Genomic DNA, 27,744 nt, shown 5'->3' on the forward strand with positions numbered 1-27,744 from the left:
GTGCAGCTTCTCAAGATCAGCCTCCCCACTGGACCCAAGGGCACCAGATTGTTCCATGCACCAAAGGTATAGAGGGGCTGCTTCACCACTGGGACTGGTATGTCTTCCCTGCTGGTTATGGGATCACTGGGCTTTACCATGCTCGAGACTATACCAGGTTAGCCAATGTGGTGAAACCCCATCTCTATGAAAAATGCAAAAATTGCTGGACATGGTGGCAGGCACCTATATCCCAGCTTTTTGGGAAGCTGAGGCAGGAGAATTACTTGAACCCAGGAGGCAGAAGTGAGCCGAGATCATGCTACTGCACTCCAGTCTGGGTGACAGAGTAAGACTCCGTCTCAAAAAAAAAAAAAAAAGTTCTGTCAGAGACAAACTGAGATCATCTTTTATTTTACGTTAAAGATTTTATTTTGTATCCACTCTTGAAAAACTTTGGTTGGATATAGAGTTTAATAAATGAACATTAACTTATTTTAACACACCCTGGAAACCATCTCACTGTCTTATGGCATCTAATGTTACTGTTAGTTCATTGTTCACTATTTTAATTGCCAATCTGTCTTTTTTTTCTCACTAGTTTTGAAATCCTCATATTCAAAGTTCTCCAGTTATACTATATCTAGCTCTAGATTTCTTTTTGTTTTATTTTGATGTTGTTTGAATTCTAAGTTTTAAGCTGTTACCTATTCAAATATTACCACTGCCACGTTCTCCCCGACCACCCTCATTCTGTTCCTCATCGCATCTCAGTTAAACCTGTGTTCGCCTTTCTGACTTTATCCTCCATGCCTCTATATCTTTATATTTCTATTTCTTTATTTACCTAATATACCTTCCCATATTTTAAATTCTGTCTTTCCATTCACTATTTTATAATTCTGTCTAATCTGCGGTTAGGCTTAAAGATTGAGTTTTAAGTTATATTATTATATTTATTCTTTTCTCTAAATTTTGTCAGCTCTGTTTACATCCTGCTTGCTATTTGTTCTTGTTGTAAAGCGTCTTTAAATTTCTTGAAACTGTTAAATATGCTCATTATATATTCTGTGTTCTTTTAATTCCAACATTGGAAAAATTTTACAGCATTAATTCTGCCACTTTTTTTTTTTAGTTGCCTCTCTCATAATGTCTGATTTCCTTTGGTTATTTTTATCTGTTAAACACTTTCCTTGAAACTTATCTGAGTAGTGTCTTTGTAGCCAGGGCAAAGATAGGTTCCTCCAAAGTAACTTGTCTCCTTGCTTCTCAGATGCTTGGGATACAACTGGTTTAATAAGACTCAAAATAATCCTTGGCTTGAGGTTACTGGCCAGCCTAGGCAATTTTCATTTGACTCACTCACCTGTATTAGAATCGAGATGCAGTTATAATTGCTTAAGGGAGATTTTTAAATTTTGTCCTCTAATTGGTGCTAAGGAATGAACCAGGCAGTTTTCTTTGCTATTTTCTGAGTGGTAGGGAGAAGAAATTTACATTTTTATTTACTCTTACATCAAAAATATAGCTCTTTGTGGTCAGAATTTATGGAACAAAGGCAAAGTCCTGGGTTTATCTTGTATTTTCTAGTGATACCAAGTTCTCAACTCACACATGTTCAATTCTACTGGGTATGAAAAAATGTTCAAGGGTAGATTGGCTTCATGGCTTTTAATACTTGGCTCCTGCTCTATTTCTTATACCTCAATGACACATATATAAACACCAACACACAAGCGTGTGCATGCACACACACACACATAGATAATTTTAGTATTCCATAGAAAGGCTGCAATGGATGAACCAAGTGCCTGCAAAATTCGTATTATAATCTTAACCCCCAATGTGGTGGCATTAGGAGGTAGGGCCTTTGGGAAGTGATTAAATCATGTGGTAGAACCCTCACAACAGGATTTGTAACCTTATAAAGGCCCAAAGGAGCGTGTTTATTCTTTTTGTCAGGTGAGGACACAGCTAGGTGGCATTGTCTATGAGGACACTGGCCTTCACCAGACACCAAGTATGTGTGTGCTTTGACCTTGAACTTCCCAGACTCTAGAAATGTGAGAAATAAAATTTTGCTATTTGTATGCTACCTAGTTTATGGTATTTCACTATAGCAGCCTTAAAAGACTAAGACCAAGGCCTAGGCACCTGGACTTTCATCTTTGGAGAAATTGAACAAAGCATTTTTCTTTACCACTTAAGCTAAAAGTTATCATTATTTGGACTGGCAACATTAATTGACTTACATTATTGCCATTACTCTTATATTTATACACATTCTATTTTATATATTTTTCTTGTCCATGCCTATGTATTCTTTCTTGTTTTGTTTTTGTATTAATTGAAGCTTTTTTGGTTTCTTCTCATACTTATTTGTTTTGTTTTGTTTTCTCTTTCTATGTTTGAAAGTTTACACTTTATTTCTGTTTCTTTTGAATTTAAATTGTAACAGGCATAACTCATGTAGAAAGTCTAATGTTAATCAACTTTTATATTCTCCTCTCAAGGATGTAAGACTTAAAAAACTTAACTCTGATCACTTATTCTCATTTCACATGTTGTTCTTTTCTGTATTATTCCACTTTGATTTTTTTAATCTCCTAAATTAGCATTATGGTTATTATGTATGTATATAGGCAATGCTTATTTGGATTTACCAAAACATGCATTAATATCTTTCTTCGTATTCTTCTATGTCTCAGATTATCTTTTTGAGATTTTTTTCTAATTTCTTCCAGAAATATATTTTTAAGTAAGCTTTTTGTGATGAGTTCATCTTTATGTAAAAATGTCTTTATTTTGCCCTAACTTGTGAATTCTAAATTTATAGTCTTTTTCTCTCAGCACACAAAAATATACCAACTCCTTTTTTTCTTGTGTTATGGTTACTGAGAAACATGCTGCTTGTCTAAATATTAGTCCTCTGTGGAAATTCTATTTCTTTCCTCAGGTTACTTTTAAGGTCTACTGTTTTCTAAGATGACTCTTTTGCGTTTACTGAGATCAACAATTCTTCTGTCTTTTTCTGTTTGTACATTTCTGGTGGAAGGTTTTTTTCTGCTTCTATGTCTTGAAATTTTAGGTTGTGAACTAATGTTTGATAGTGCTTTATCCTTAGGAATTCTATTTCTTCTGGGTTAGAATACTCTCATTCCAGAGATATTTTGCATTTTCTTTTTGCTAGGCACCCAAGGAGTTTTAGCATTTTAGCATTTCAGGGGAAACTATTTTATGGTAGCATCATTTTGATAGCCTAACTCTGGCCTGTGGTCATCAATACTTAGGAGAAATTATATTTGTGCCCACCTAAGTCATACTGAGACAGAAAAACTTCCTCCATGCAACTGTCCAGGACAGGGTAGATTTTTTTTTCACCCCAGTCCACCTTTTTTTTTTACTGACCCCATATACGTTTTGAATTTCTCCCAAGTGTTTTCAATTCCCTTTGGCCTATGATCTTGTGCCTGTTAGATGTTAAAGTTTCTTACTTAATGAGTCCAACAGCCATCTTTTTTTCATCATACCACTACAGGGCTTCTCATTTTACATGTTGTTATTTTCTCTATTATTCCACATTGATTTTTTAAATTTTGTCTCATCATACCACTAAAGGGCTTCTGAAGCATGAGCTCAAGTGTTTCTATGACTTTTTGGCTTCCGGTTCATCCTCCTACTTTCTTGTATACTAATCTGTATATTTCATTCTTCATTTCTACCTCTTTTTTTAGAGGGGCATTTTAGGCTTTCTCCTCTGTTACAGTGCTGGAGATAGAGACCTCCCTCTACTATTTTTTTGTAGAACTCCAACTCACCCATCAGAACTCAGCTCAAAATCTACATTCACAGTGATTTTTTTCCTTCTTCTCTGTTGTACGTATCACAGTACTTCTTAAGTTTCCCACATCACATCATTCACAATTTGTGTTTATGTATTTGATTGTAAAATTGTGATTAATCTGTGTCTCATTTACCATTTATTCAGTTCCCTCATGGGAGGAAACGTGTATTACTCATGATTGTCCAAGAGTCAAGCACAGTTCTAAGCACAAAGTTTATGTTTAGTAAATAAATATTTGATGAATTAATGAATGTGAGACCCTGGATAAGGATGATGAAAAATTAACACATACCATTCAAGGGTTACAATTCAGGCTCTTTAATGTAAGATGAAGAAAACTGGAGGTGGTTTTAAGTTAAGACAGGGAAAAACACCAAATGGAAAGATTTAGTGTTCCTCTGTAAGTACTGGAGAAATACAGGTAATAACACTGAATCTGATACTTAGCTCTGTAATCTACCAGCTGATTTTGGAAAAGTTGCTAATTCTTGGTATTTTTTTTTTTTTGACAGATAATAGCAAATACCCACATACTAATGTTGTTAAGATGGGGACAAAATTTAAAAAATAATAATGTAAAATAGGCCCTTCCACATAGTCCAAATTTACTAATAACCATAGCCCTTCTTACCTGAAAAACTTTAAAAGATAATTCACTATTAAACTTAGCCTTAAGAAACCCCTTCCGAATAAAGATGTGAAGGATTGGCTAAGAGACTTGGGGATAATTTGACATCTTCTGTTGGAAACCTGCATGTGGGGTCATTGCAATTATATACAGTGTTCCAGCCATCTTGTGCTGACGTAGTGGGTGGATTAGGTGCCCATCCTTACATCCTATGAGTCTTGATTAATTGCACATAACAAGAAAAAGCAGCAAAAGTTATTTGCAGAGTCCTTTTCATCTTAACTGGCTGAAAGTCTTGCTCTACATTTAAATGTGTTACTCAGTGTGTAGCAGGTACTTAAATCACTTCTCACTCTCTTACATAAGCACTAATAAACTCAGAGTTGCATTAACTTATTGAGACATCTTAATAAAAAAGTCTTCCATCTGTGGTCCCAAAGGAGAAAAATCAATCTTCTGGCTAGATGGGGCTCCTGCAAGTTTAGTATTATCATTGATCATGAACCTCCTTCCAGAGAGAATGTAGGAATCCTTCCAGGTGAATAATAAGGAGCAGACAGAAGGCAGAGAGACAGACATTAAAAAATCTGTTTAACAGGACCCCTTCCTGACACCTTACACCAAAATTAACTCCAGATGGATTAAAGACTTAAACATCAGACCTAATACCATAAAAACCTTACAAGAAAATCTAGGCAAAACCATTCAGGACATAGGTGTAGGCAAGGACTTCATGACCAAAACGCCAAAAGCAATGGCAACAAAAGCCAAAATAGACAAATGGGACCTAATCAAACTCCACAGCTTCTGCACGGCAAAAGAAACAGTCAGTAGAGTGAATCGGCAACCAACAGAATGGGAAAAAATTTTTGCAGTCTACCCCTCTGACAAGGGGCTGATATCCAGAATTTACAAAGAACTAAAGCAGATCTACAAGAAAAAAAACAAACAAGCCCATTCAAAAATGGGCGAAGGATATGAACAGATACTTTACAAAAGAAGACATACAGGAGGCCAACAAACACATGAAAAAATGCTCATCATCACTGGTCATCAGAGAAATGCAAATCAAAACCACATTGAGATACCATCTCACACCAGTTAGAATGGCAATCATTAAAAAATCGGGAAACAACAGATGCTGGAGAGGATGTGGAGAAATAGGAACACTTTTACACTGTTGGTGGGAATGTAAATTAATACAACCATTGTGGAAGACAGTGTGGCAATTCCTCAAGGACCTAAAAGTAGAAATCCCATTTGACCCAGCAATCACATTACTGGGTATATATCCAAAGGATTATAAATTATTCTACTACAAGGACACGTGCACACGAATGTTCATTGCAGCACTGTTTACAATAGCAAAGACCTGGAACCAACCCAAATGCCCAATGATGATAGACTGGATAGGGAAAATGTGGTATCTATACACCATGGAATATTATGCAGCCATCAAAAACGATGAGTTCACGTCCTTTGTAGGGACATGGATGAACCTGGAAACCATCATTCTCAGCAAACTGACACAAGAGCAGAAAATCAAACACCGTATATTCTCGCTCATAGGCGGGTGTTGAACAATGAGAACACATGGACACAGGGAGGGGAGCACCACACACTGGGGGCCGTTGGGGTGAAATGGGGGAGGGGCGGGGGGGGTGGGGAGGTGGGAAGAGATAGCATGGGGAGAAATGACAGATACAGGTGAGGGGACGGAAGGCAGCAAACCACACTGCCATGTGTGTACCTATGCAACAATCTTGCATGTTCATCACATGTACCCCAAAACCTAAAATGCAATAAAAAATAAAAATTAAAATTAAAAAAAAAGAATATTATAAAAGCATACAGAAAAAAATAAAAAAAATAAAAATCTGTTTAAATTAAGATTTTAATATCTCTCCACATGAGAGATTCTCTCTCAAAGTCCCTACCCTCAATACAGTTAATAATTTAAAAGAGGCATGATTTAGCCGTGATATTAAAGCTCACATTACCTTTTGTCTGGTCATAGAACTGCCTTTATGCATACACAAAGCAGGAGGCTACCTACATGACATGACTTATAGGATACTAGGAACCAGAACTAATCTTCATCTGAAAATACTACCTTTGATGCACTATTTCACCACTAGTGTTGATTCCTACTTTGAAAATGCAAATATCTCTACTATATTGAATTGGTTACACTGGGGTAATAGATATGTCTAAAGTAGGTTGCATGTTTTGGGTGACCCACTGGCAGGTTAAATAATCCTGAAATATTTGTAATAATTATGGCTAATCCACTAAATCCACTGCACCTTTTCCCCTTTTTGTTGGGTAAGTACCAATCAACAGCTGCATGGATGCTTACTTATTGCCATAAATTAACGGTAAAATTTTATCCCCTGTAAATTCATGCTGGGTTCAGGGATGTGTTATAATCCAGTTTCCATAAGAGAGGGTACAACATTCCTCTGGTCAAAGCAATTATTTTATATTTTATGCTTTAAAATTTTAAACTTTAACATTATTTTAAAGTTTTATGCTTCACATCAGAATATAATCCAGAGGAAGAGAGAGGGTCTTCTTTTCCTTCAATGACTGAAGAAAAGTATAACCAAAGCCATTTTGTTTTCATAAGAGAAGCCAGTCCGAGGACCAGACTGACAGGCAAAATAGGGTGGAGTCACAGGTACACCAAATCTGTGTATACCATGTCTAAATTCTTAATTCTATGCACGTATAATTTTTCTTTATCTTTGTAAAAGCCCATTGAGTTGGACTTTCTGTTACTTGCCAGTATACCCAACTTAAAAGACACACTTGCTATTAATGATTAATGGTTCTGTTCTGTTTTAGATTCCTAAGGTTGGGATAATCTCACTCTGATACTAATGTTCCGCAATGGCATTAAAGGGTGGTCGGGAGAAGATAAGAAAAATTACATAAAGGCAGAGATAATAGTAGTCACATTGAATAATGGATAAACGTTCTCTATGTAGCTCAGGACAATGAGCAAATATTCCTGCAAACTAAAGAATATAAAAAATAAACATCTGTTGTTAACCATGTCTCTCAATATAGCTAAATTGGTCAACCTCTAAATTAAAAACTGGCTTTCAAATTGAATTGATTTAGCGTCACATTTGTTTGTATGAACAAAGAAAAGTTTTTAAAGATAAGTGCTGTTTCGTGGACCAGTGCTAGTGAAGCATTGTCTAGGTAAGAGACAGTTGCACCTGCCATATCCATGACAGCAAGAACCACAATGCTGTGGTTGAGGGTAGAATAGAAGGTCTCTAAGGCAGAAACTTCAGGATTTGATGATAACAAACAGATATTATGTGTACATTTAATTACGTGACAGATTGTGCATGTGTGATCTCATCTCTAAAAACTCAGTGACATTTTGGATTTGAATCCTCTCTCTCAAGTTTAAACAGATCTTTGGGGGAGGATATCTCTTCCACTGACTGTTAAACTAATTACCTGGGCACTGAGACAGCATTCCTTATTGTCTAGGTAGCATGTGAGTCCTTAGCAGAACAACTTTTCCAGCGTTGGCTTTTGGGCTTCCTTCCTATAACAGTTCAGATTGAGTCTCTGGGGCCAGGCTGGGGAGCAGATACTGTATTCTCATTTTTGAATTTTTCTGTTTTTCTCCTTAGAGCCCAGCTATGTCTCCTACTTCATTTTAGCATATGAATAAGTATCTTCAGGTTAATCAACTCATGCAGGCAACTATGCTTATTCATCCAATTACTTCTTAAGCTTAGTTAGGATACTCTGTAACCCATTTTTCCCTTTTAATTTTATTTGCCACATCATAATTGTACATGTTTATTGAATACAGAATGATATTTTGATCCATGTATACAATGTATAATCTTATTGGGACAATTAGCATATCTATCACCTCAAACATTTATCATTTCTTTGTGTTGGTAACATTCAAAATCTTTGAGCTTTTTAAAAAAATCATTTATCATTATTAACTTTACACACCCTACAATGATATAGAGCACTAGAAATTTTTCCTCCTATAGAGCTATGACTTTTTATCCATTAACAGTCCTCTCCCTGTCCTCCTTGGTCTCCTCCTCTTCCCAGGCTCTAATCACTATGATTCTACTCTTGACCTCCACGTGCTCAACTTTGTAGATCCCACATGAGTGAGAACATGCATTATTTATCTTTCTGTGTCTGACTCACTTCACTTAATGTAATGTCCTCCAGGCTCATCCATGTTGCTTCTAATGACAGGATGTTATTTTTTATGACTGAACAGTGTTCCTTTGTGTATATATTAGACATTTTCTTTCTTTATCTGTTGATGGACATTTGGGCAGATTTTATATACTGGCTATTGGGAATAGTGCTGCAATTAACATGGGGATACAGACATCTTTTTGAAACACTGATTTCCTTTCCTTTGCATAAATACCCAGTAGTGGGACTGCTGGATCATATGGTTCTGTTTTTAGTTTTGGTGAGGACTCTCCATACTGTTCACCATCATGGCTGTATAATTAACATTTCCACCAATAATGTATAGGAGCCCCCTTTTCTCTGCATCCTTGTCAGCATTTGGGGTAAGGTGATATCTCATTGTGGTTTTAATTTGTATTTCCCTGATGATTAGTGATCTTGAGAATTTTTTCATATACTTGTTGGCCACTTCAATGTCTTTTTTTGAAAAGTGTCTATTTGTATCCCATATTTTAATGGGATTTTGAAAGAACTCTTGTGTTGTTTGAATCCCTTGCATATTCTGGATGTTATATGGATACTTGTCATATGGATAGTTTGCAAATATTTTCTCCCATTCTAGAAGTTGTCTTCTCACTCTGTTGATTATTTCCTTGGCTGTGCAGAAGCTTTTTAGTTTGAGGTAGTACCGTTTGTCTCTTTTTGTTTTTGCTGTCTGTGCTTTTTAAATCTTTAAAGTAGTTTATGGAATAGCCGTCCACTGAAATCCTTACTCTTCTTTCTGGTGACAGTGACTCTCTCCTTGACCAAATCTGAGTCAGGGTCCTCTCAGTCCTCTGTCTGACTAGTCCCAAACTTGTCCTGCTTAGCCAGTTTTAGCATTAATCCTGCTGAGTCAGCTTAGAGAAAATGGTTGAACCCTTGATATCTGATCACGCTCAATATTTGAATGAATTCCTCATCTTCTACTCTCAATAACTCATCATGCTGATCTGCCATCAGCAAGAATCCTGTCATAGGTTCAGCCAGGATTTCCCTAGATTTGAGGTTTTCTTTTGGTAATTTTCCATCCATTGATCCGCACCCTGCTCCTTGCCCTTGTTGGAGTTACAGTTGAGCCCAATCTCTCTCCTTTACTGCAAAACCCCATTGCAGTATCCCACAAATAAAGTCTGCCTTATCATCTTTAACAAGTCATTGAAAGATTTTTCTTTAACACTGGGATGCAAGTGGAATACCTTTTCCATCTTTTTGCAGTTTGATATGGCTGTGTGACTGACTCTGAAGGTAGGAATGTGAGTGACAGTGATCTGTGCTGTTATCAGGCCTGGCCTATGAAATCTTCCCAGGTAGAGTCCCCGTCAGCCTGGGCCTCTAAATAAATATGAAGCAGCTCTACTCCGATCTGGTACCTTTCTGACCTGATATATTAGTAGGAAGTACACATTTATTGCAAGAGGTCTTTATCTGTTTGGATTGTTTAACCTAGCCTAAAATGCAGATTATGAAGCCTTGAAGATGAGTACTCCTATAACAAAAGCCTAAATGCTGTGGCACTGGCTAAGAACCAAGGTGGGAGTTTCTTACACAAATAACTAGGTGGTAGCAAAACACTTAGTAAAAATGTTGACCCTGGATAACTTGGAAGGCAGATCAAGTGCTCTCAGTGTCTACATCTAAAGGCGAGTGGTTGAGGGGAACCAGAATATCAGTAAGGGCTGGCTTCTTGTGTTACAAGGAGATTTAGGACAAACCTAGGTTGTTTGCAGGCAGAAAATGGAGAATGCCAATGATTCTGTCTTCAAAAAAAGGAGACAAGACTGATAAGGACTGAGCAACAGAGACTCATTAAAACTCATTTTACTAAAGGGACTCAGCCCCTTAGCAAAGATCAGACAAAGAGTGCTGCATTCCCTCCCAAACCTTCCTTTCAGTTCTGTGTGAAATCAAAGTCGCTGCCATTAAATTAAGGGCCAAAGAAATAAGGCAGGAATAAAAACTTTGCCTAGGAGAGAACCTTGGTTTGGATGTCTCACATAGGACAGATTGGAAGCAAGCAGATGAGAAGGCTTTCAAGTTTTAAAGCGACCATTCTATCCAACAATAAAGACAAATGTGATCCTGTCCTGGATCATATTTCAAAATGATCCAGTGAGTCAAATTGAATGCTTCAACATACAAATATATACTAGCAAGCAGTAGTCTGTGAAAAGTATAAAGCTCCCAAGGAGGGCATATTTCCTAATATTCACTTCACGTGCAGCCGTGGTATGGAACAAACAAGGAAGACCATCCCAGCCAATGGAGACAAGTGCCACAGATGGAGCTGGAGGTCGTAGATAATGATTCCCCACAGGGACTCGAGCCAGGGCAGGGGCATCTTATTACCTGTCTATCGTGCTGTTAAACGGAGAATTACAGTGTGTTTTCCCTTTTTTCCTTGAAAACTTTTATTGAAATTATGCCTTGGTCTGTCACTCATCTATCTATATGAATAAGAATACATACATATATTTATGTGGGAGTGTGGGTAGAGAGGGAGAAAGCAGACATTTGTGTTTTGGTTCCTAAGTGACCATGTGGTGATGGAGAGGAACACATATCACTCAGCATATCTGGATGTGAGCCAGCTGTTGTAACTGAAAGAAACTCTATGTTGTCTTCCTTGCAGAGGGACGTGAAGGCGTTCAACTTGTTCAGGAAAGTGTGCAAATCAACATTTGGCATGTAGAAGGTCAGTTGTGTCAAAAATCGCTAGTTCTTTACCAAAACCATTTCTAGTTTTCCTCAGCACAATAGCACTTAACTACAGTCTGTCTTGTAGTTAAGTTCCAGAAAGTTCAAACTATTAACAAAAGGTAGTCTTCAGCCTCATTATGTGTTAAGTAGCAACCACCTGGCCTATGCTACAACTTCTTAGTCTCTCTCTCTCTCTGCTTAAGTTTTCTTACCTCTAAAATGGAGAGCGGATTTTTATAGGATTTTTAGGATATAATTGAGAAAATGGTTCATAAAAGCATTCTACACTTATTATCATTTTAGAACTATTCATGAAGTGTTTCTTCATTTACCTACTCAATGTCAGTTCTCTTATGGTCAGGGAAGTGGCTCTCAGGAGTGGCATGGCTTCTGAGCAGCAGATAATATGAAGACAAGGGCAGATGATGAGAACAGCCCTGTTTTATGAACACAAGATGAAGACTCCCTTAAGAACTTCTAGAAACAGATGGAAATTTGTCTGGTCGAGGCTAAATGATTATAGAGGAGAGGGCCATTAAATAACAAAGATAACCTGTTTCTGTATAGGTAGGCTGCGGAGTATTCCAGAACACTGGAATAAAATGGTCTTGTAGGTATGTGCTGCATCTCATCTAGTTGATGGGTATGCTCTTGAAAGTTACTCAGCGGACATTCAACTGACATTTAATTATAATAGTAATATGAACCCTTTTCTCTGTCCTTTCAAAAAAGCAACTGGCTAGTCAGAAGACAAGTGAGCTATGCCTTTTCTTTGTATTTGGGGTTCATACAGTAATTATAATGTGTGCTCTTTGGTTTTGCAAGAGGACAAAAGAGAGATTTCATGTTAAAAAAATTCAAATTGGCTTTGTCAGATACCGTGTCAGCAGCTGCATCTGCAACCATAAAGGCACTGCATTATAAATACCCCATTCACTCCGTTATTTGTTCCCCCATTCTTTCATCTATTATTCATTCACGTTCTTAGGCATTGTTATTCACCTTCACTGTATGAAAAAAATGCTAAAAAGAATATTAAGACTTTTGGTATTATTTATTGATTTAAATATTTTATAAGTGACAGTTTGGACACTTTTAAGGTAAATAAATGCATGATTTAACTAGACAATTTTGTAATGAATTATGTAAATATAACACACAACTGTCATTTCCACTTTGTTTTATAAGAATCCCATGTTTTCATCACTCATTTTCAAGACACAAATTCACCTTGTTCTGCAATCTGTAAATATGAAGACATTTTGTATCATGAAACATGCTATTTACATTGTGAATGCTTTAGAATAACAAACAAAAGGATGAGTAAAAAGTGGTGTTACATGAAAAGCAAAGAATATATAGTGGATATTTATAATCATATATGAGTTATACTTTTACATGTATTATTCTTAAAATTCTAGTGAAATGAGGCATATTTTATTATTTCAATCAGAAAAAGTTTCTCTAAACCTGTACTACTAGATAAAGAAAAATATTTTAAAATATAATATGAAATATCAAATTAAACTTTTTAAAAATTAATGGTACAGGTTTAAGAGATGCATTCATTTAAAAAAAAAACAAAAATAGTTTGACATTTCAAAATATATGTAATTTAATCATGCCCTACATATATATTAGTATATTTACCTGGTATTAGTTGATGACATTATAATTTAAGTTTGTAATAACTACATTTTTAAAAGATATTATTCACAAAGTAAATCTAATAGCAAGGGAGCAGATGTACAATATGGTTTACATTGCAAGCCAAACCAGATATTTAGACCCATGAAATTGCAGCAAACAAATTAGCCAAAATGTTAAAGTAATTCAGGTTAAATAAAAACCACCCCATGCAGAGGATGCTAACGAAGGCCTAGCACATTATAACCATGTGTTTTTATTAAGTGATTTTGGACACCTATTTATTATTACATAGTGCCTGAAAACTTGATGGAAATGCATTGGCTGTTTATTTTATGCATTGCAATGCGTATTAACATGATTAAGTTTGTTATTTAAAGTACTGTTTGGGAAGTGAGACCCTTTGGTTTTGTAAAATGGCTACTCACAGTTGAAGAGTCAGAATTCAGGTAGGTTGATTTTGAAATAAAGAATGATATGTATTATTTCTGGAATGCACTTAATCGGGATTTTAAAAGCATAATGAGACAGTTTTTGTCTCTTGATTACTGAAGTTATAAGGTAGCTACAGGCAGCTGTTATACAACTTTTGACTTCTTCCAAGGCAGAATTCTCAGGAGCACTTTTCTTTTTTTTTTTTTTTTTTTTAAATAAAGAAAAAGCTTTTCATCCAACTTCAAGAAAAATTAGAAAGTATTTTTCTCCATGGACCATTATTCTATTTGAACCTAACCTGGATTTTCTCATAGTCAAAACCTGCCATGATGATGTGAATCGATTTCCGCATAGTCAGGATAATTTTTGCTCCAAATTCTTAAGGAAGGCAATGAATTAGTAGCTTGTAAATTTTGCAGATCTGGGCCTCCAATAACTCAGTAGAAGGCACTAAAATAGAGGGAAAAATGAAAATGGGACTGTGGAGTACAGCTGTTCAAATTTCATCTTAATTTCTGTTTTTCTCATATTTTTTCTATTTTTACAATCATTATTAAAATATTTCCCTAAAGAAATATGGTAAAGGTATTGAAAGTCATATTTCTTTATCTGAACAAGTATTAAGATTGTCTATCATTTCAAGACAAAGGTTTTCTTAACTCTGAAAATCACAGGAAGAAAGTAATCAGTATTTTCATAGGTACCAATTTATATGGTAGCTGCCTGTTTTTTCACAATTTCAAAATCATTTAGTCAGTATGGAATAAACAGAAGTTAATTAACGGAGAAATTAGTCCCTTTTGAAGTTTTATTTTTTTCTAAATATTTTCTACCCCTTTCTTTGACTACCTCATCTGTTGGAAATTAAGACCCCTGAAGCACATAACAAAAAAGTAGAAATAAGAAATGAGAACCAAAATTCAAGGGTATTTAACTCATTGAAGCATATCTTTCCACAGAGGCACAAATAATATTTTTTATATGATTTTCTATTAATTAACACAAACTATGTCATGAAGACAATTTGTTAAATGGTTTGAATATAATCTTAATACATGAAAATAAACCAGAAAGAACACAATTTTAAGTTTGGAAGATTATAGATTCTTTAAATCTTGTTCAAGATTTGTTCAAGTTATTATAAAGTCAATGAGAAGTACCTACAGTGGAAGAATATACTTACTCTTAAAGAAGATACTTATCTTCCCTTAGGAATCAAATACTCTGCTAGAAATGATTTAATTTTCCCTGAAAAATAATGGCTTTGGATTGAGATTTGCAAATTATCGATCTCTTGATCCAAGCTGTATTTTTTTTGTATTTAGTAACATGGCAATTTGTAAATTCTGGTGAATACTCAAAATTGTAGTTAAAAACAGCTATCTGAATATAGGCTAAAACTTCAAAGACACAGAGCTAAGAAATATGGAATACATTGTATATTGCTTTTTCAATAGAGTAGACATAAAATTGATGACAAATATTTCCAAACCCTCAATAAGAACTAAAAACATAATACTATGCCAAGCTGAATTACAAAGGGATATCTAAGAAACAAGACAGTGCATCAGTTATATCTAGATACAGAGCCAGTAAAATCAGGTTGCATTTGATGTATACACCTTATTGGAAAGTAGTCTTCAGAAATCAATTTCCCTACAAATAGAAAAAGCATTTTTTCTATTTCAGTCTTTAGCAGTGTGGTACTCACATTAAAAAAAAAAAAATGGCTACTTGAAAATAAGAGGATTTTTCTAACTTAAGACATTTGTAGGGGCTAAAAATAGGAGATTGTCTAAACAGATTGACCCTGATACTTCTTGAAAATGTGTTTAAATTCACTGAAAACAAACACACACATTTTTATAGACCCAAGTTTCTCTTGACTTACATAGTCTTTGGAAATCAAGGTTCCAATTCTCTCCGTTACGTCTGTCCTCAAATGATCTATATTTATGTGCTCATCTTCTTTCCCCTTCCCTCACAAATCCACAAAGTTTACAATCATGTGAAAGTGAAAAAGAGAGGAAGCCCCAGCCCAAACAGTAAAATACTATTGTCATTTATCTTATAAGAGCTAGAAAGAAATAAAGAGGGCAGGAGGGAGGGAGGGAGGGAGGGAAGGAGAGAGAGGGAGGGAGGGAGGGAGGGAGGAAGGAAGGAAGGAGGGAAGGAAGGAAGGAAAATTAAAAAAGAGGAGCTAACCATGCTAACGAATTTTAAAACCTACTTAATTTACTGCACATAAAACCTATATATGCAACCCATTTGTTTTACATTCATTAAGCCTTTTATTCAGGAACACCAAACTCCATTGATTCAAGTTATAGCCACACTTGACATTTGGACTCTTGCAATGGTTTCTCACTAGCAGAGAGACTATACTAATGTTTAATTAGATAATACAGCAAATATTGTGTGAATACATAATACCAAATTTTCCCAGTAGTGGGGAAACATCTATGATGTGACAAATTCTTTTTGTCCCTTTAAATATTCACTCTAACTAGCATATTTATTAAATCTATTGTTTGTTTTAGCAAAGTTTTGGCATGCTGAATTTCATGGCATTCTGTCATTTTTATGACATTCTATTAAATATGAATACTGTATTTAAAAATCTATAATCATTGATCCTTACCATCTATTTTCAGCTTTCTTCTTAGGTTAACAGGATTTGACGACAGAATTTTAATGTAAGCAAAGTTTGATTTTTCTATCTCTTTTCATCTTCTCTACTGGTATCCATTCCTTTCTCTAAGTTGCATTCCAGCTGAATCCAACTAAATATTTCACAAATGCTCATAAAATGAGACTCCTCCTATAGCCAAGCAATCATTTGCATTTTAGTGGGAGAATTCTTTTAGACAGAATAAAAGCATTTTTAAGGATCAAAAGAAAAAGCAACAAGCACCTATTATTTCAGGTTATTGGGTTATAAAACAAATAAAAGAAATCAATATTATGAGTGCCTAGTGACACACTTCAAACAAATTTTAAAAGAAAATAATAATTTGGGCTGCCATCTATTAATTTTTACACAAGAACAAAAATTAAAGAATTTTTCTAAAAATCCCCCTGTATTACTTTAGATAATTATACAGTCCTCTAGTTGATCTAGACTTCTTGGCTAGACTTGGAGCTACCATAAGACATAATTTCTTTTTTTTTTTTTTGAGAATACTTTCTAGTCAAAGAACACAAAAGCAATTTATCTGAGAGTCCAAGCCAAGGTTAGGTTGTGGTTTCAATGTGGTAATTTTTACCAATGAAATTCAGAAGGAGGGTTCCACATCATTGATAAATCAACTAAGTGGTTTCCTATTTTGTTTCATTTTATAAAAATTTTTAACTTAAAGGCTAAAAAAAAGCAGATGGCCTTTCAAATGGTTAGATACATGCATATTGATCCAGATCCCCCAAGCCTCAGCAGAAAGTCATGTGCATTTGCTATTTTTTAAAGAGTGATATTGACCACGAAGAAATACTTCCTGGGAGGCAATAAAAGTAGCATGGTTCTAGGAATTGAGGTTTCATTGGGTATGGAAATGCATAGTTTCTTGTTAGTCAGAGGTGATGTAGCAATATTCATATTTGTTGTTCAAATGATTTGAACATGAATTGGTTTTGACTTAGATTTTATTCCAAGAAGTTTACAATGCATTGTTCTATATTCTAATGTGAACAAGCTAGAAATACAGTATTATTTGACTGTTATCCTTAATTCTTATATTATTTCAAAAAATGGAGTATTTTAAGTAAAGTAATATTGCCAAATTTGCAAACCCTGGCTCAATGCCACAATTTGTAAGTCTGTCACATTTATGACCTTTTTTCCCGTAACAAATGGAAGATATAAAGTAAAAATCAGTGAAATGTATTTCACAATTAGGTGTTATCATCAGAGTATAAAACTCGAAGGAAACTAGAAACAAAATTAATTTTATTTCTCATTGCTGGAGAACTTCATACATTCAGAAAACTTTCAAAAGTCTCTGACATTCTAAGTTTTGGATATGAGTTAAGTTGACTCTTTCAGGACAATAAATCTTTGTCATAAATTCTTTTTCTAGCTTATAATTTTGTATAAAAATTGTTTGGATTTGTTCCCTCCTTTTAAAGTTTCTGTTCTAAGCGAACTCTACACTAATTAACCAGTTACATGTAAGTGAAAAATCTTTGATGATCAAGGTAGTACCTAACCGCTTTTAAGTTTAGAAGACTAGAATCTTCATGTCTCTCACAGAATACCATTAAATGCTATGGGGTGATTCTCTGTCCAGCTCAAATACCTTAGCACATTCTCTAAGGGATAGATGGACGTCTTTCTGCTCTAAAGTTGCACCTGTTTTGCTAGCAGCTAAACCCAGCTTGAGAGTGTGTGAAGAATATGGCATAGAGCACAGCCCCCAAAAGAAGTTTACAAATTTCAGGGAACAAAATAAATATTTCCTATTATTTGTGATTAAATTTTTCAACTAAAGGAATATGACATTTCTTTAATGTCAGAACAACAACAGTTGTTTTTTTTAATGGTGCATGAGATAAAAGCATATTCTTCTCACTGAATGCTATCTCAGCGAGGCATGTTATAAAAGGAAAAATAATTGTTTTAATATCACTTGCATACTGTTAGTCTGTATTTCTGTGCAAATTTTAGCAGGCTTTTCTGTGGCATATGGCAGAGCTGGTATTTGGCCTTCTTTGTTCCTTCAATCCAGATGTTCTGACACTTTCATTTACCTTCATCATTGTAACCAAGACTAGTTCTCTCTGCCACCTTCAGAAAGTATCTATTTGTAGCTCTGTAAGCTTCTATCTCAGCTTCGCTGAGATGTGCAGCTGCCAAGAGGTTGGCACTACCTCAGGAAAACTAAAAATGGCTTGTGAAGCGTTTCTCTTTTTTTGTCTTTCTCGTTTCTTTTTAAACGTGAGTGACCAGTAGTCAAATAAATCATTTGGCTTTTAAACCAGAGGTGTTTGCTATAGAAATTGCCTCTTCTTTAAGAGTCTCTACATCATCCTGAAGAAAAAATTAACTCTCTTTGCATCATCTCATCTAAAGCTCCTGCCCACCTCCTCACTCCATTTGTCCCTTTGTCCTGAGTCTGATGTGTAAATGCCAGGCAGCAAAATGCAATGAATTGTCTTCAGGAACTGAGGTGGTATAAAGAAAGCATTTTGTACATTCCTGATTTTTTGCAGTAATTACTTTCCTGTTAGACATTGGCTTAATGTCATTTGATAGAATACAGTGAAAATATGTTAAGTAGAATTCCTTCTTTATCTGCAAATAGTGATAAGTCCACAGAGGAAGACTGAATATAAAGGGATTTCTTCACTTTAAAAATATGTATCAAAAGAATCAAAAACAAACTTACTAGTCTGACTTGCTGTTTAGTTTTCCTTTTTTGCTTTCAAATAATAAGCAACAGTACCTTGTCAAATATAAAGAATGATCTGATCAGCAACTAGATGAATTAACTGGAAGGATAAATTCAGTGTAATTTAATAGATTCAAATTAAATGTTTTCCATTATTTATTAAGCTCAAAAGCATTCTTACTAAGGATTTAAGGATCCAGTGGTATTCAAGAGGATAACTGTCATAACCTCAGTGAATCAACAATCCTGTTTGCTTTTGATAGGGAATGTTTCCATACTGTGGGAAGGAAGATGCTAAATTAAGTTTTGCTATGCGTAATAGGAAGGTAATAGGAAGTAAGGAAAGGAAAGTAATAGGAAGACAAAATGCTACCAAGCACACCCACCATTCAAATGTGTTTGTATTGATGTTTAGAGGATAATTTACCTTGCTAGGCAATAATAGGAGCTGTCATCTTATGTAAATGCTAAGGAATGCTTATATGCTAAATAATAATCTGATGTTTAGATATTGCTCAGTGTAAACATAAATTTACCAGTTGATTTTAGCTGTAATGTTCTTACATTATTCCAAATGATGGAGAAGTAAATTAACTACTAAAGAACTGGTTAGCAGTGACTAAGCCACATTCTATTAAAATTGTATTTTAAGAAGACTAAAAATATGATTTTTTCATTTCAAAATCTGAAAGCTTTAATGTTTGTTAATATTACTGGATAATCATTTTCAGACATTTATTAATTGTACTACAGGCAACTTTTAGCCAGTCATGTCTGAAGACAAAATACTATCCTACTTACCAAACATTTGTGTAGCTATCATTGAAAATAGTGATAATAAGCTCTTTTATCTTTACTCTTTCATCTTCCAAGACCTTATCAAACCAACACTTGAATTAGTTAATCTGCCCAAGACCCATCTATATTTTTGCCAACCCTACTTTCTCAATCCCCTCTTCCAACCTATGCTTTACTTCCACTCATTTATCCATCCTTAACTTCTTCTTTACTATTGTATAGTACAAAGATCCAAAAATTAGGCAATATTACACATAATACAGAAATCTCTTTGACAGGGATAGAAATCATATTTTGATAGCCATGTTAAAAATTATGCACCAGAAGTAATCCGATGTATATTAATCACTTTACAGCATGTTTGTAAATGAGTAACTTCTGAGATAAAGCATGTCATTTGCTCAGATATTTTTAATCTGAGTCATCACTTGCTGCTCATTTGCTATAGAATGATGAATATCTTTAAAAAGTCCACACCAGCTATATTATTGCTTGTATAAAAGGTGTCTGTTTTCACAAAGGTTCTATGAAATGCAAAGAAGTGCAAGCTTCATATGGCATCATCACCATGGCTTAAATTATTGCTTGAAAGGTCGTTATAAGGTATTGCTTGGAAATCACTTTCAGATAATGTACAATTCAATATGAAAAGTACATAGTGAGTCTCAGTATTAAGTTGGTGTCTTTTCATAACATAGAAATCAAAGTATTCAGAAGTAAGGCTGTCTCTTTGACATTTGCTTCTGTGTCCCAAAGGTCATAGTTTTTACCTCGGTGGTGAGGATTAGCAAATGTTGTAATATACTGCACAGCTCTGGCAGTAACTAAGAAAATGGTGCTGTATCTAGTATGCCTAATAGCCCTATAGTGAGCAATATTCATCCCTCATGCTTATCAGTGTTGACATCTGTCTCTAAGTTTGAAGATTTATGCTCAGAAAGAAAACCACAAATTGAAAATCAAAGCTAAAATTAAAATTTGTGAAACAAATAATGGTATGAGGCCTAGAGTATTTAACTTTTCAAAATATCTACAAATGAAATGACATTACTATCCCAATCAACTTGTATTTACTGCTAGTAATTGGGATTATTTGAATACTTTTCAGTGATTCCCAAGTCTGGCTGTATATTAGCATTACTTAGAGTGATTTACTAAACACAGGTTCCTAGGCCCTACCTGAGACCTAATGAATCCCAATCTCTGAAGGCAAAGCCTAGTCATTTGTATTCCTAAAATTCTCTACGGAATTCTTATGAAGCCAGCCAGATGCTTCCAAGCAGATCAGCTGAACCACTAAACTAGGTCATTTCTTAATAAAGATGGAATGACAATGAGGTGCTTAACTGAAACCCTGATCTGGTTATAACATATTAGAAATAAAGACACAAACTTCTCTGCATTCCCAAGTCCTTCCAGAGGAAGTTATTTCTTTCAATGATGTATCATCTACATTCCATAAACACACACATACACAAACTGAAAATGTTAATCACTTTATAAAACTGTTTTAGAATATGAGATTAGCTGTGATACTTCCTATGCTCTAAATGTATCAATGACTTATTTTAATTAAAGGAAAGAAGAAACAAAGGAAGGAAGAAAACAAAGGATATGTAATATGTAGGTTTCAATTATTTGGATCAAGTGTGAGGAAGGAATTTTGCACACTATCTCAATATAGTCTGACAAGATTATGTGTATTCTGTATATAATATCAGTGTCTGCTCTTCATTCACCACCATGAAGATCTTGAAATTGAGTCCATAGCTGGGGTCAACTTACCCATTTAACAATAAATTTTTTTCAATTACATGAACACAATTGATGTGTATGTTAAACCAGCTGGTTGTGGCTTAGGAATATTCATATCAAGAGCTGTCCATAAATCGTTTAGAAATGTGTTAAACTTTAATAATTCAGTCCCATATGTATCATGATTTTTGGGCTATATCAAATTATGCTTATAGAAGCCTCTGAAATGACATAATTTTTAGTTGAAGATGTATGTCATCTAATAGTAGGAATAAGCTAGAGATATGGGGCTTGGTTCTGGGACTTGAGTTTCGAGATATTGTCAGCTGAAAGGTGTCTGGTACCATCCAAAGTCTGTACGGAGTCATTTATAATTAATTTCAAAGGAACATTCAGTGAAGTTGCATGAGGTGCTTTGAGTCAGACTGTGTTTTGAAAAAAGAGCAGAGGGAGAAGCTGCAGATAGAATCTATGCCTCAGCACATCTGGTTCATAACTACACTTCAGAAGTACATTGTTACTCAGGTCTGACTTTGTGTGGTCCTTCCTAGCTGCATGAATGAGGCACCAGCAACTCTCTATAGCCATTCTGGGTTCAGAAGTGAAGACAGCATGCTGTTTGCTGGGGCCAGGCTTGAGGGGGTGAGATGGTTTCTGGTGACAGAACAGATTAAGAAAGGGTCTAGAATGGGCTAAGTCATTCTCGAAGTGTCAAGACAGAAAACTGTGTGTACAAGTTTTACTTTTTGCCTTAATCATCCGCATCACCTGCCCCCAGAAATTCAGGAACCCAATATATTTAATGATGGTCATAATTTTGAGCTCCTTCTTGATGCCTCATAACTTCACTTATGCAGTTTCATTCAGCAGCAATATGATTCTGTCTAAAACACAGAGCTTAGTGGGGTTTTCAGAATTCTCCATGGCTTTGCCTTTTGTATCTGTCAATTTAATTTTGCTTTATTGCTGGAACTCTTTGGAGGCATTTGGAAAGTTGAAAGTCTGGCTCCCCTTGTGAATGAGATTTTAAGTTGTTATTGCCCTCTTTGGCTTTGTTTTTCTAGGAGAGACATGCACATTCACACTAAACACTGTGCCCCGACACCATTGTCACTGGACAAGAGGAAGGCATGCAAGACTATGAGAAATAGCATTTGAAGTGCTGAACCTATGGACCCACTCTCAAGTCTCAGGTATCAAAGTCTGTCTCAGAGTCCCAGACCAAAGCTCACTTGATTCCACACAAAATCAGATATTAAAAGGAAAATTGGAAATTATTTAAAATAGAATAAGAGATGAATATAGAGGCAGTGTGTAGGCAGCTGGGTCCCATGTTACCTGGAAGCTGTCTTCTTCCCTTTCTCTACATTATATAGACAAGAGATCCAACTACTGTGTTTCTGAGGTATATTATTACTTTTTATTATGGGCAATGTTACCTAATTATTAAGGTCCACAAAGAAGATACAGGTGTGTACATTCAGGGTACATATTGGGGGATTCTCATTTTGTTAGATAACTGATTTATTTGCAAATGATGACATTATCTCCATCAAAATAATCCTGATGCCAGTGTGATGCTTTGGTACTAATGGCTAGTTATAAGGTGCCTTCTTTAAAATAGCAGCTTAAAAGAATATTAAAATACAACAGCTATAGGTGCCAAATTATACTTTAAAGTATCTCTTGTAGAGTGGGTTAAAACCATTTCCCCAATTTAATATCATTTGATTTCTAAGGGAACATCACATAAATTCTTTTTATCTGCCATACTAAAATGCATGCTGTTGGTAATAGTTTGTAAGTAAGTGAGAATACTGTGTAGATATAAGTCAAATGAAATAACACATGCCACCACATTGTTACAATCACAATTCCTAAGAGAAGAGATGTAGATGGCATTGTTTAGGACAAATAAAAATATTATTCTTTTCCAGCTTGAAGTTTGAATGAACAAACATTTTATATAGTACCTCACAAACACATACAGCAACATTGTAACTACAGTAATCAACTGTAATAGATTAGCAAAATGATAACAGTTTGGACCATTATCTCAGACTATAGCTTTGAAAATGCACTTAAATTATAATGTATGAAAGATGTAGTTGACATCCTGTTGGGGATAGATAAGAAATCTCTGGCATGTTCTTCATTGTGACGTATGTGGCAACATAAATGGATACTTCTCTAGGTAAAATCATATGAGCTAATGTAGAGTTTGTGATTTTTCTGACAAATTAAGATACATAAATACAATTCTCCTCTCTAGGCCTATCAATCACTAGTAATGAAGTGGATTTCCAATGATGCTTTTCAAATATGCTTCCCATTGATATTCTTAAGTATAGAGAGAATAACTATGTGTTTAGAGTAGTTGCTTAGACAAATCTTTACAAAAAGCAAGAGAAATAGATTGGATATTCCTGGAAGTCCCTTTCAGCCTGTTGGTTATCACCAACATGTTTATTGATTTAATATACCATAGTAAGTTCTAAGTTACTGAAGACAATAGGCATAAATGACATCAGTGAGCTTGTTCTCTCCCATGCTTCAGTGCTACAAGGAGCCCATTAACATTGCTAAGGCATTTTCTAACATCAGCATGAGCATTAAGGTGCTCCCAGCCTGTTCTCTGTCCATACTAGCTGTAAACTTCCCCACTGTCCAGAGACATAGGCCCACAGAGGAGGGCGAGCAGGCAAAGATTTAGAGCTCAAGGTCTATTTCCTGTCTTCTCCACATAAAGGGTATTACACTTATGTCCTTGTAAACCCCCAGGGCAAGAAAATAACTCAAATTATAAAAGGGATCATGATTATAACAAATATTTGCATATCTAAAAATGCCTTATAGCCACACACATAGAAAAATTTTTTTAAAAAGCCTCATAGACTATATTGGAAACTAGTAAATATACTCCTTAACGGAGTTATGTTATAACCAAACCATAATGCAACCAAAATCCCTGAACAGAAAAGAAATATATTGCAGTCAGTAGACATAAGCTATCAGTGAGTAAGAAAATGACCTCTCCAAGGTTTCAAGGAAACAAATGCTTCCAGCTTCTTAACCTCAATAGAAACTTAGATTTTATATCTGATCCAAAACAGAAAAACTCTGGACACATGGTGCTCCTAATTTTAGTGTGAGTCAGTAATAACATTTTCATGCAGTATTGATTAATGGAAACAGGTCTTCACTTGAGCACGACATGCGATGGAATCCTACCTGTAATTATAATGATTCCTAGTTCTGAAGATTATACCTACTTCAGTGTTCATGAAGGCAATTCACTGAATTTAAAAGCCACATCAATCAAACTGCAGAACATTTTTTAAAACCTCAAAGCCATAAAATACAGAGGTTTCCTTGCTTTGTCTTGTATAAGAAGAAACAACATTCTTGGCAAAATGTCCTGACACTTCTTTGTCACTAATGCCAGTATCCAGGAATTTGCTCTCAAGAATAGCAGTCGGCTCTTAGGTGGCATCAACTGGGGAAGAGGAAGGGAGTAACTAACATGTCATTTAGTTGAATGCTGTTTATTACAATGCAGTTTGGTGTTGCGAAAGCTACCTATATTTATAAGTGCTAAGTTGAAAAGGGTCCAATGTAGCAAAGCATTTCATTTTAACTGATGTTTGTTAGAAGGTAGCAAAAAGACCTTTCTTTAATCTTGGTTACAAATTTATCTGGTATTAGGAAATTCCATTTCCTCTGGATTCCATGCTACATTAATTAAATCTAAAAGATAAGATAATATTTACTAAGCAGACATATAATTCTTTCTCAGTATCTGAAATCCTTGGTTATAGGTATTCTCAGTCCAAGCACTAATTTCTCTAAATAAGCGAAACTGTATGAGATTAATAGGTTAGCATTATCTAATATATTAACGATACAGAAGCAGATTCTGAAAATCTAATCATGTTGTGTGAAATGTAGTTATCTAGAAGAGACATGTATAAAAATAGGTAATATCCCTAAAATATTTTGCCAAGTTACAATTCTTCCAGTTGAGAAGTTTACCACACTGCCATGATACATGTATGAAATGTCTGTTCAGAAAAAGAAAATTAGAAAATATTCCTCACTCACCAGCTTACTAAATGTAGGAATATATAATCAAAACTGGATCTTAAAAGTGGTACAAATATATAGGGAAAGATACTTGTATGCATGATAAACAAGAAAACATGGAATCTATTTATTGGTTAGTTCTGAAAGGGGGCCCACACTTATAATTAAAATATATGAATATATATATGACTAAAACACTCATATGAATGGACACATCTTATTTCCCTCATCCTCTGGCTTTTTATTGACAGCGGTCACCTCCACCTTTTAGTAGGATTATTGCCTGACATAGTACAGAAATTTTGTGGGTTGTTCTCAGCAAAGCAATGAAAGAGACACAATCTCTTTCCACTCTCCTGTGGTGACCCATGTTCTGGGCTTGTGCTTTTTGGAAGAGTCTTTGATCTGCAGCAGGTCTCAGAGGCTTGTCTCCCGGAGAAACATGGTGCCGATGTTGTAGGAAACCTTTTTTATTCTCGATGAAGAAAGAGAAGGCTTTGGTGGCTTTGGACCAGTCCTTACCTCCAGGAAATAGCAGATCCCAGGAATTTCCTTTGGAAAGTTGTCTGGAAGCTCTTCACGAGACCGTGGAATGAATGTGAAACTTTCTTCCCGTTTTAATAATCTAAGAAGAAAATACAACCACATGAATCAAGTAGGCCAGGGAAATGTAAATACATGGAAAGAAATTTTAAAGGCTCAGGAAGCCTATCTCTGACTGCTCAAGGTAACACCTCTATTTCTTTGTATAGATGTGGCCTTCATAGGATTCCAACTGCTAGGAAATGTTATAACCTAGAAAAGATCCCTTCATGTAATAGTAATTAAAAAGAAAACACCAAAGCTGGGTATGGTACTACCTGAAAATATTTGTTCAAGATTGATTTCATTCTAAACAGCATTCCTTGAAAATTCTTGTTCAAATATGACCGTTTTTCCTAAACAAAGGGCCAAGTAAACTGTATAATACAAGTTTTATTTCAAGCATGCAGAATTTACCTTGTCTGTTTTTAAAACCTGCCCAAATGCTAGTGAGCTCTTTTAACATTTGGTAAACCATAAGCTTTAAATGTGTGTCCTGTATGTAAAAAACATTTATCAACTATTTAACTTTGTAGGACATTTCATGACTCCCAATGTCTCTGATATCTGCTTGCTGATTTCTAGCCAAGCATGCTATCCGAATGTACTAGCATTATTGGTTAAACAGCTTGATTCTTCCCTTCCAGTCACACTTACAGACTCTTTCTCAGGACACTGAGCTCAACATCACTGATCATTAAAGAAATGCAAATCAAAACCACAATGAGATACAATTTAACACCAGTCAGAATGGCTATTATTAAAAAGTCAAAGGCCAGGCATGTTGGCACAAGCCTGTAATCCCAGCACTTTGGGAGTCTGAGGTGGGTGGATCATGAGGTCAGGAGTTCGAGACCAGCCTGGCCAGCATGGTGAAACCCATCTCCTCTAAAAATACAAAAAAATTAGCCTGGTGTGTTGGTGCATGCCTATAGTCCCAGCTACTTAGGAGGCTGAGGCAGGAGAATCTCTTGAACTCAGGAGGCGAGGTTGCAGTGAGCTGAGATCATGTCACTGCTCTCCAGCCTGGGTAACAGAGCAAGACTCCATCTCAGAAACCAAAAAAAAAGTCAAAAAATAACAGACACTGGTGAGGTTTTGGAGAAAAAGGAACACGTATGCACAGTTGGTGAGAGTATAAATTGGTTCAGCCATTGTGGAAGACAGTGTGGAGACTCCTCAAAGACCTACAGACAGAAATGCCATTGATCCAGCAATCCCATTATTTGGAATATACCCAAAGGAATATAAATCATTCCATTATATAGACACATGCATGTGTATGTTCATTGCAGCACTATTCACAACAGCAAAGACCTAAATGTCCATCAGTGGTAGACTGGATAAAGAAATGTGGTATATACACACCATGGAATACTATGCATCCATGAAAAAATAATTTTTATTAGCAAACCAATGCAGTAACAGAAAACCAAATACTGCATGTTCACATTTATAAGTAGGAGCTAAATGATGAGACCACATGGACACATAGAGGAGAACAACACACATTGGGGACTTTTGGAGGCTGGATGGTGGAGGAATGGAGGAGGGAGAGATTCAGAAAAAAAACTAATGGGTAGTAGTGTTAATATCTAGGTGACAAACTAATCTATATAACAAATCCCCATGACACCTATATACTAATATAATAACCTTGCACTTGTACCACT

The 27,744-nt window shown here is 35.3% G+C and overlaps 1 protein-coding gene across 2 annotated transcripts in view; it reads right to left on the bottom strand.

Moving 5' to 3' along the window:
* Window positions 1–12,422: 12,422 nt before the first annotated feature.
* Window positions 12,423–27,744, bottom strand: part of GUCY1A2 (guanylate cyclase 1 soluble subunit alpha 2) — a 325,806-nt gene continuing 310,484 nt past the window's right edge. The window contains exon 8 of one of the 2 annotated variants that reach the window (XM_039471375.2): window positions 12,423–26,114. In XM_039471375.2, the coding sequence (XP_039327309.1) occupies window positions 25,907–26,114 (208 nt within the window). In that variant the 3' untranslated portion in view covers window positions 12,423–25,906. The remainder of the gene's footprint in view (window positions 26,115–27,744) is intronic. The other variant, XM_074400512.1, reaches the window with a different exon arrangement.

Source organism: Saimiri boliviensis, chromosome 6, assembly GCF_048565385.1.
Source record: "Saimiri boliviensis isolate mSaiBol1 chromosome 6, mSaiBol1.pri, whole genome shotgun sequence".
Taxonomy (NCBI): Eukaryota; Metazoa; Chordata; class Mammalia; order Primates; family Cebidae; genus Saimiri; species Saimiri boliviensis.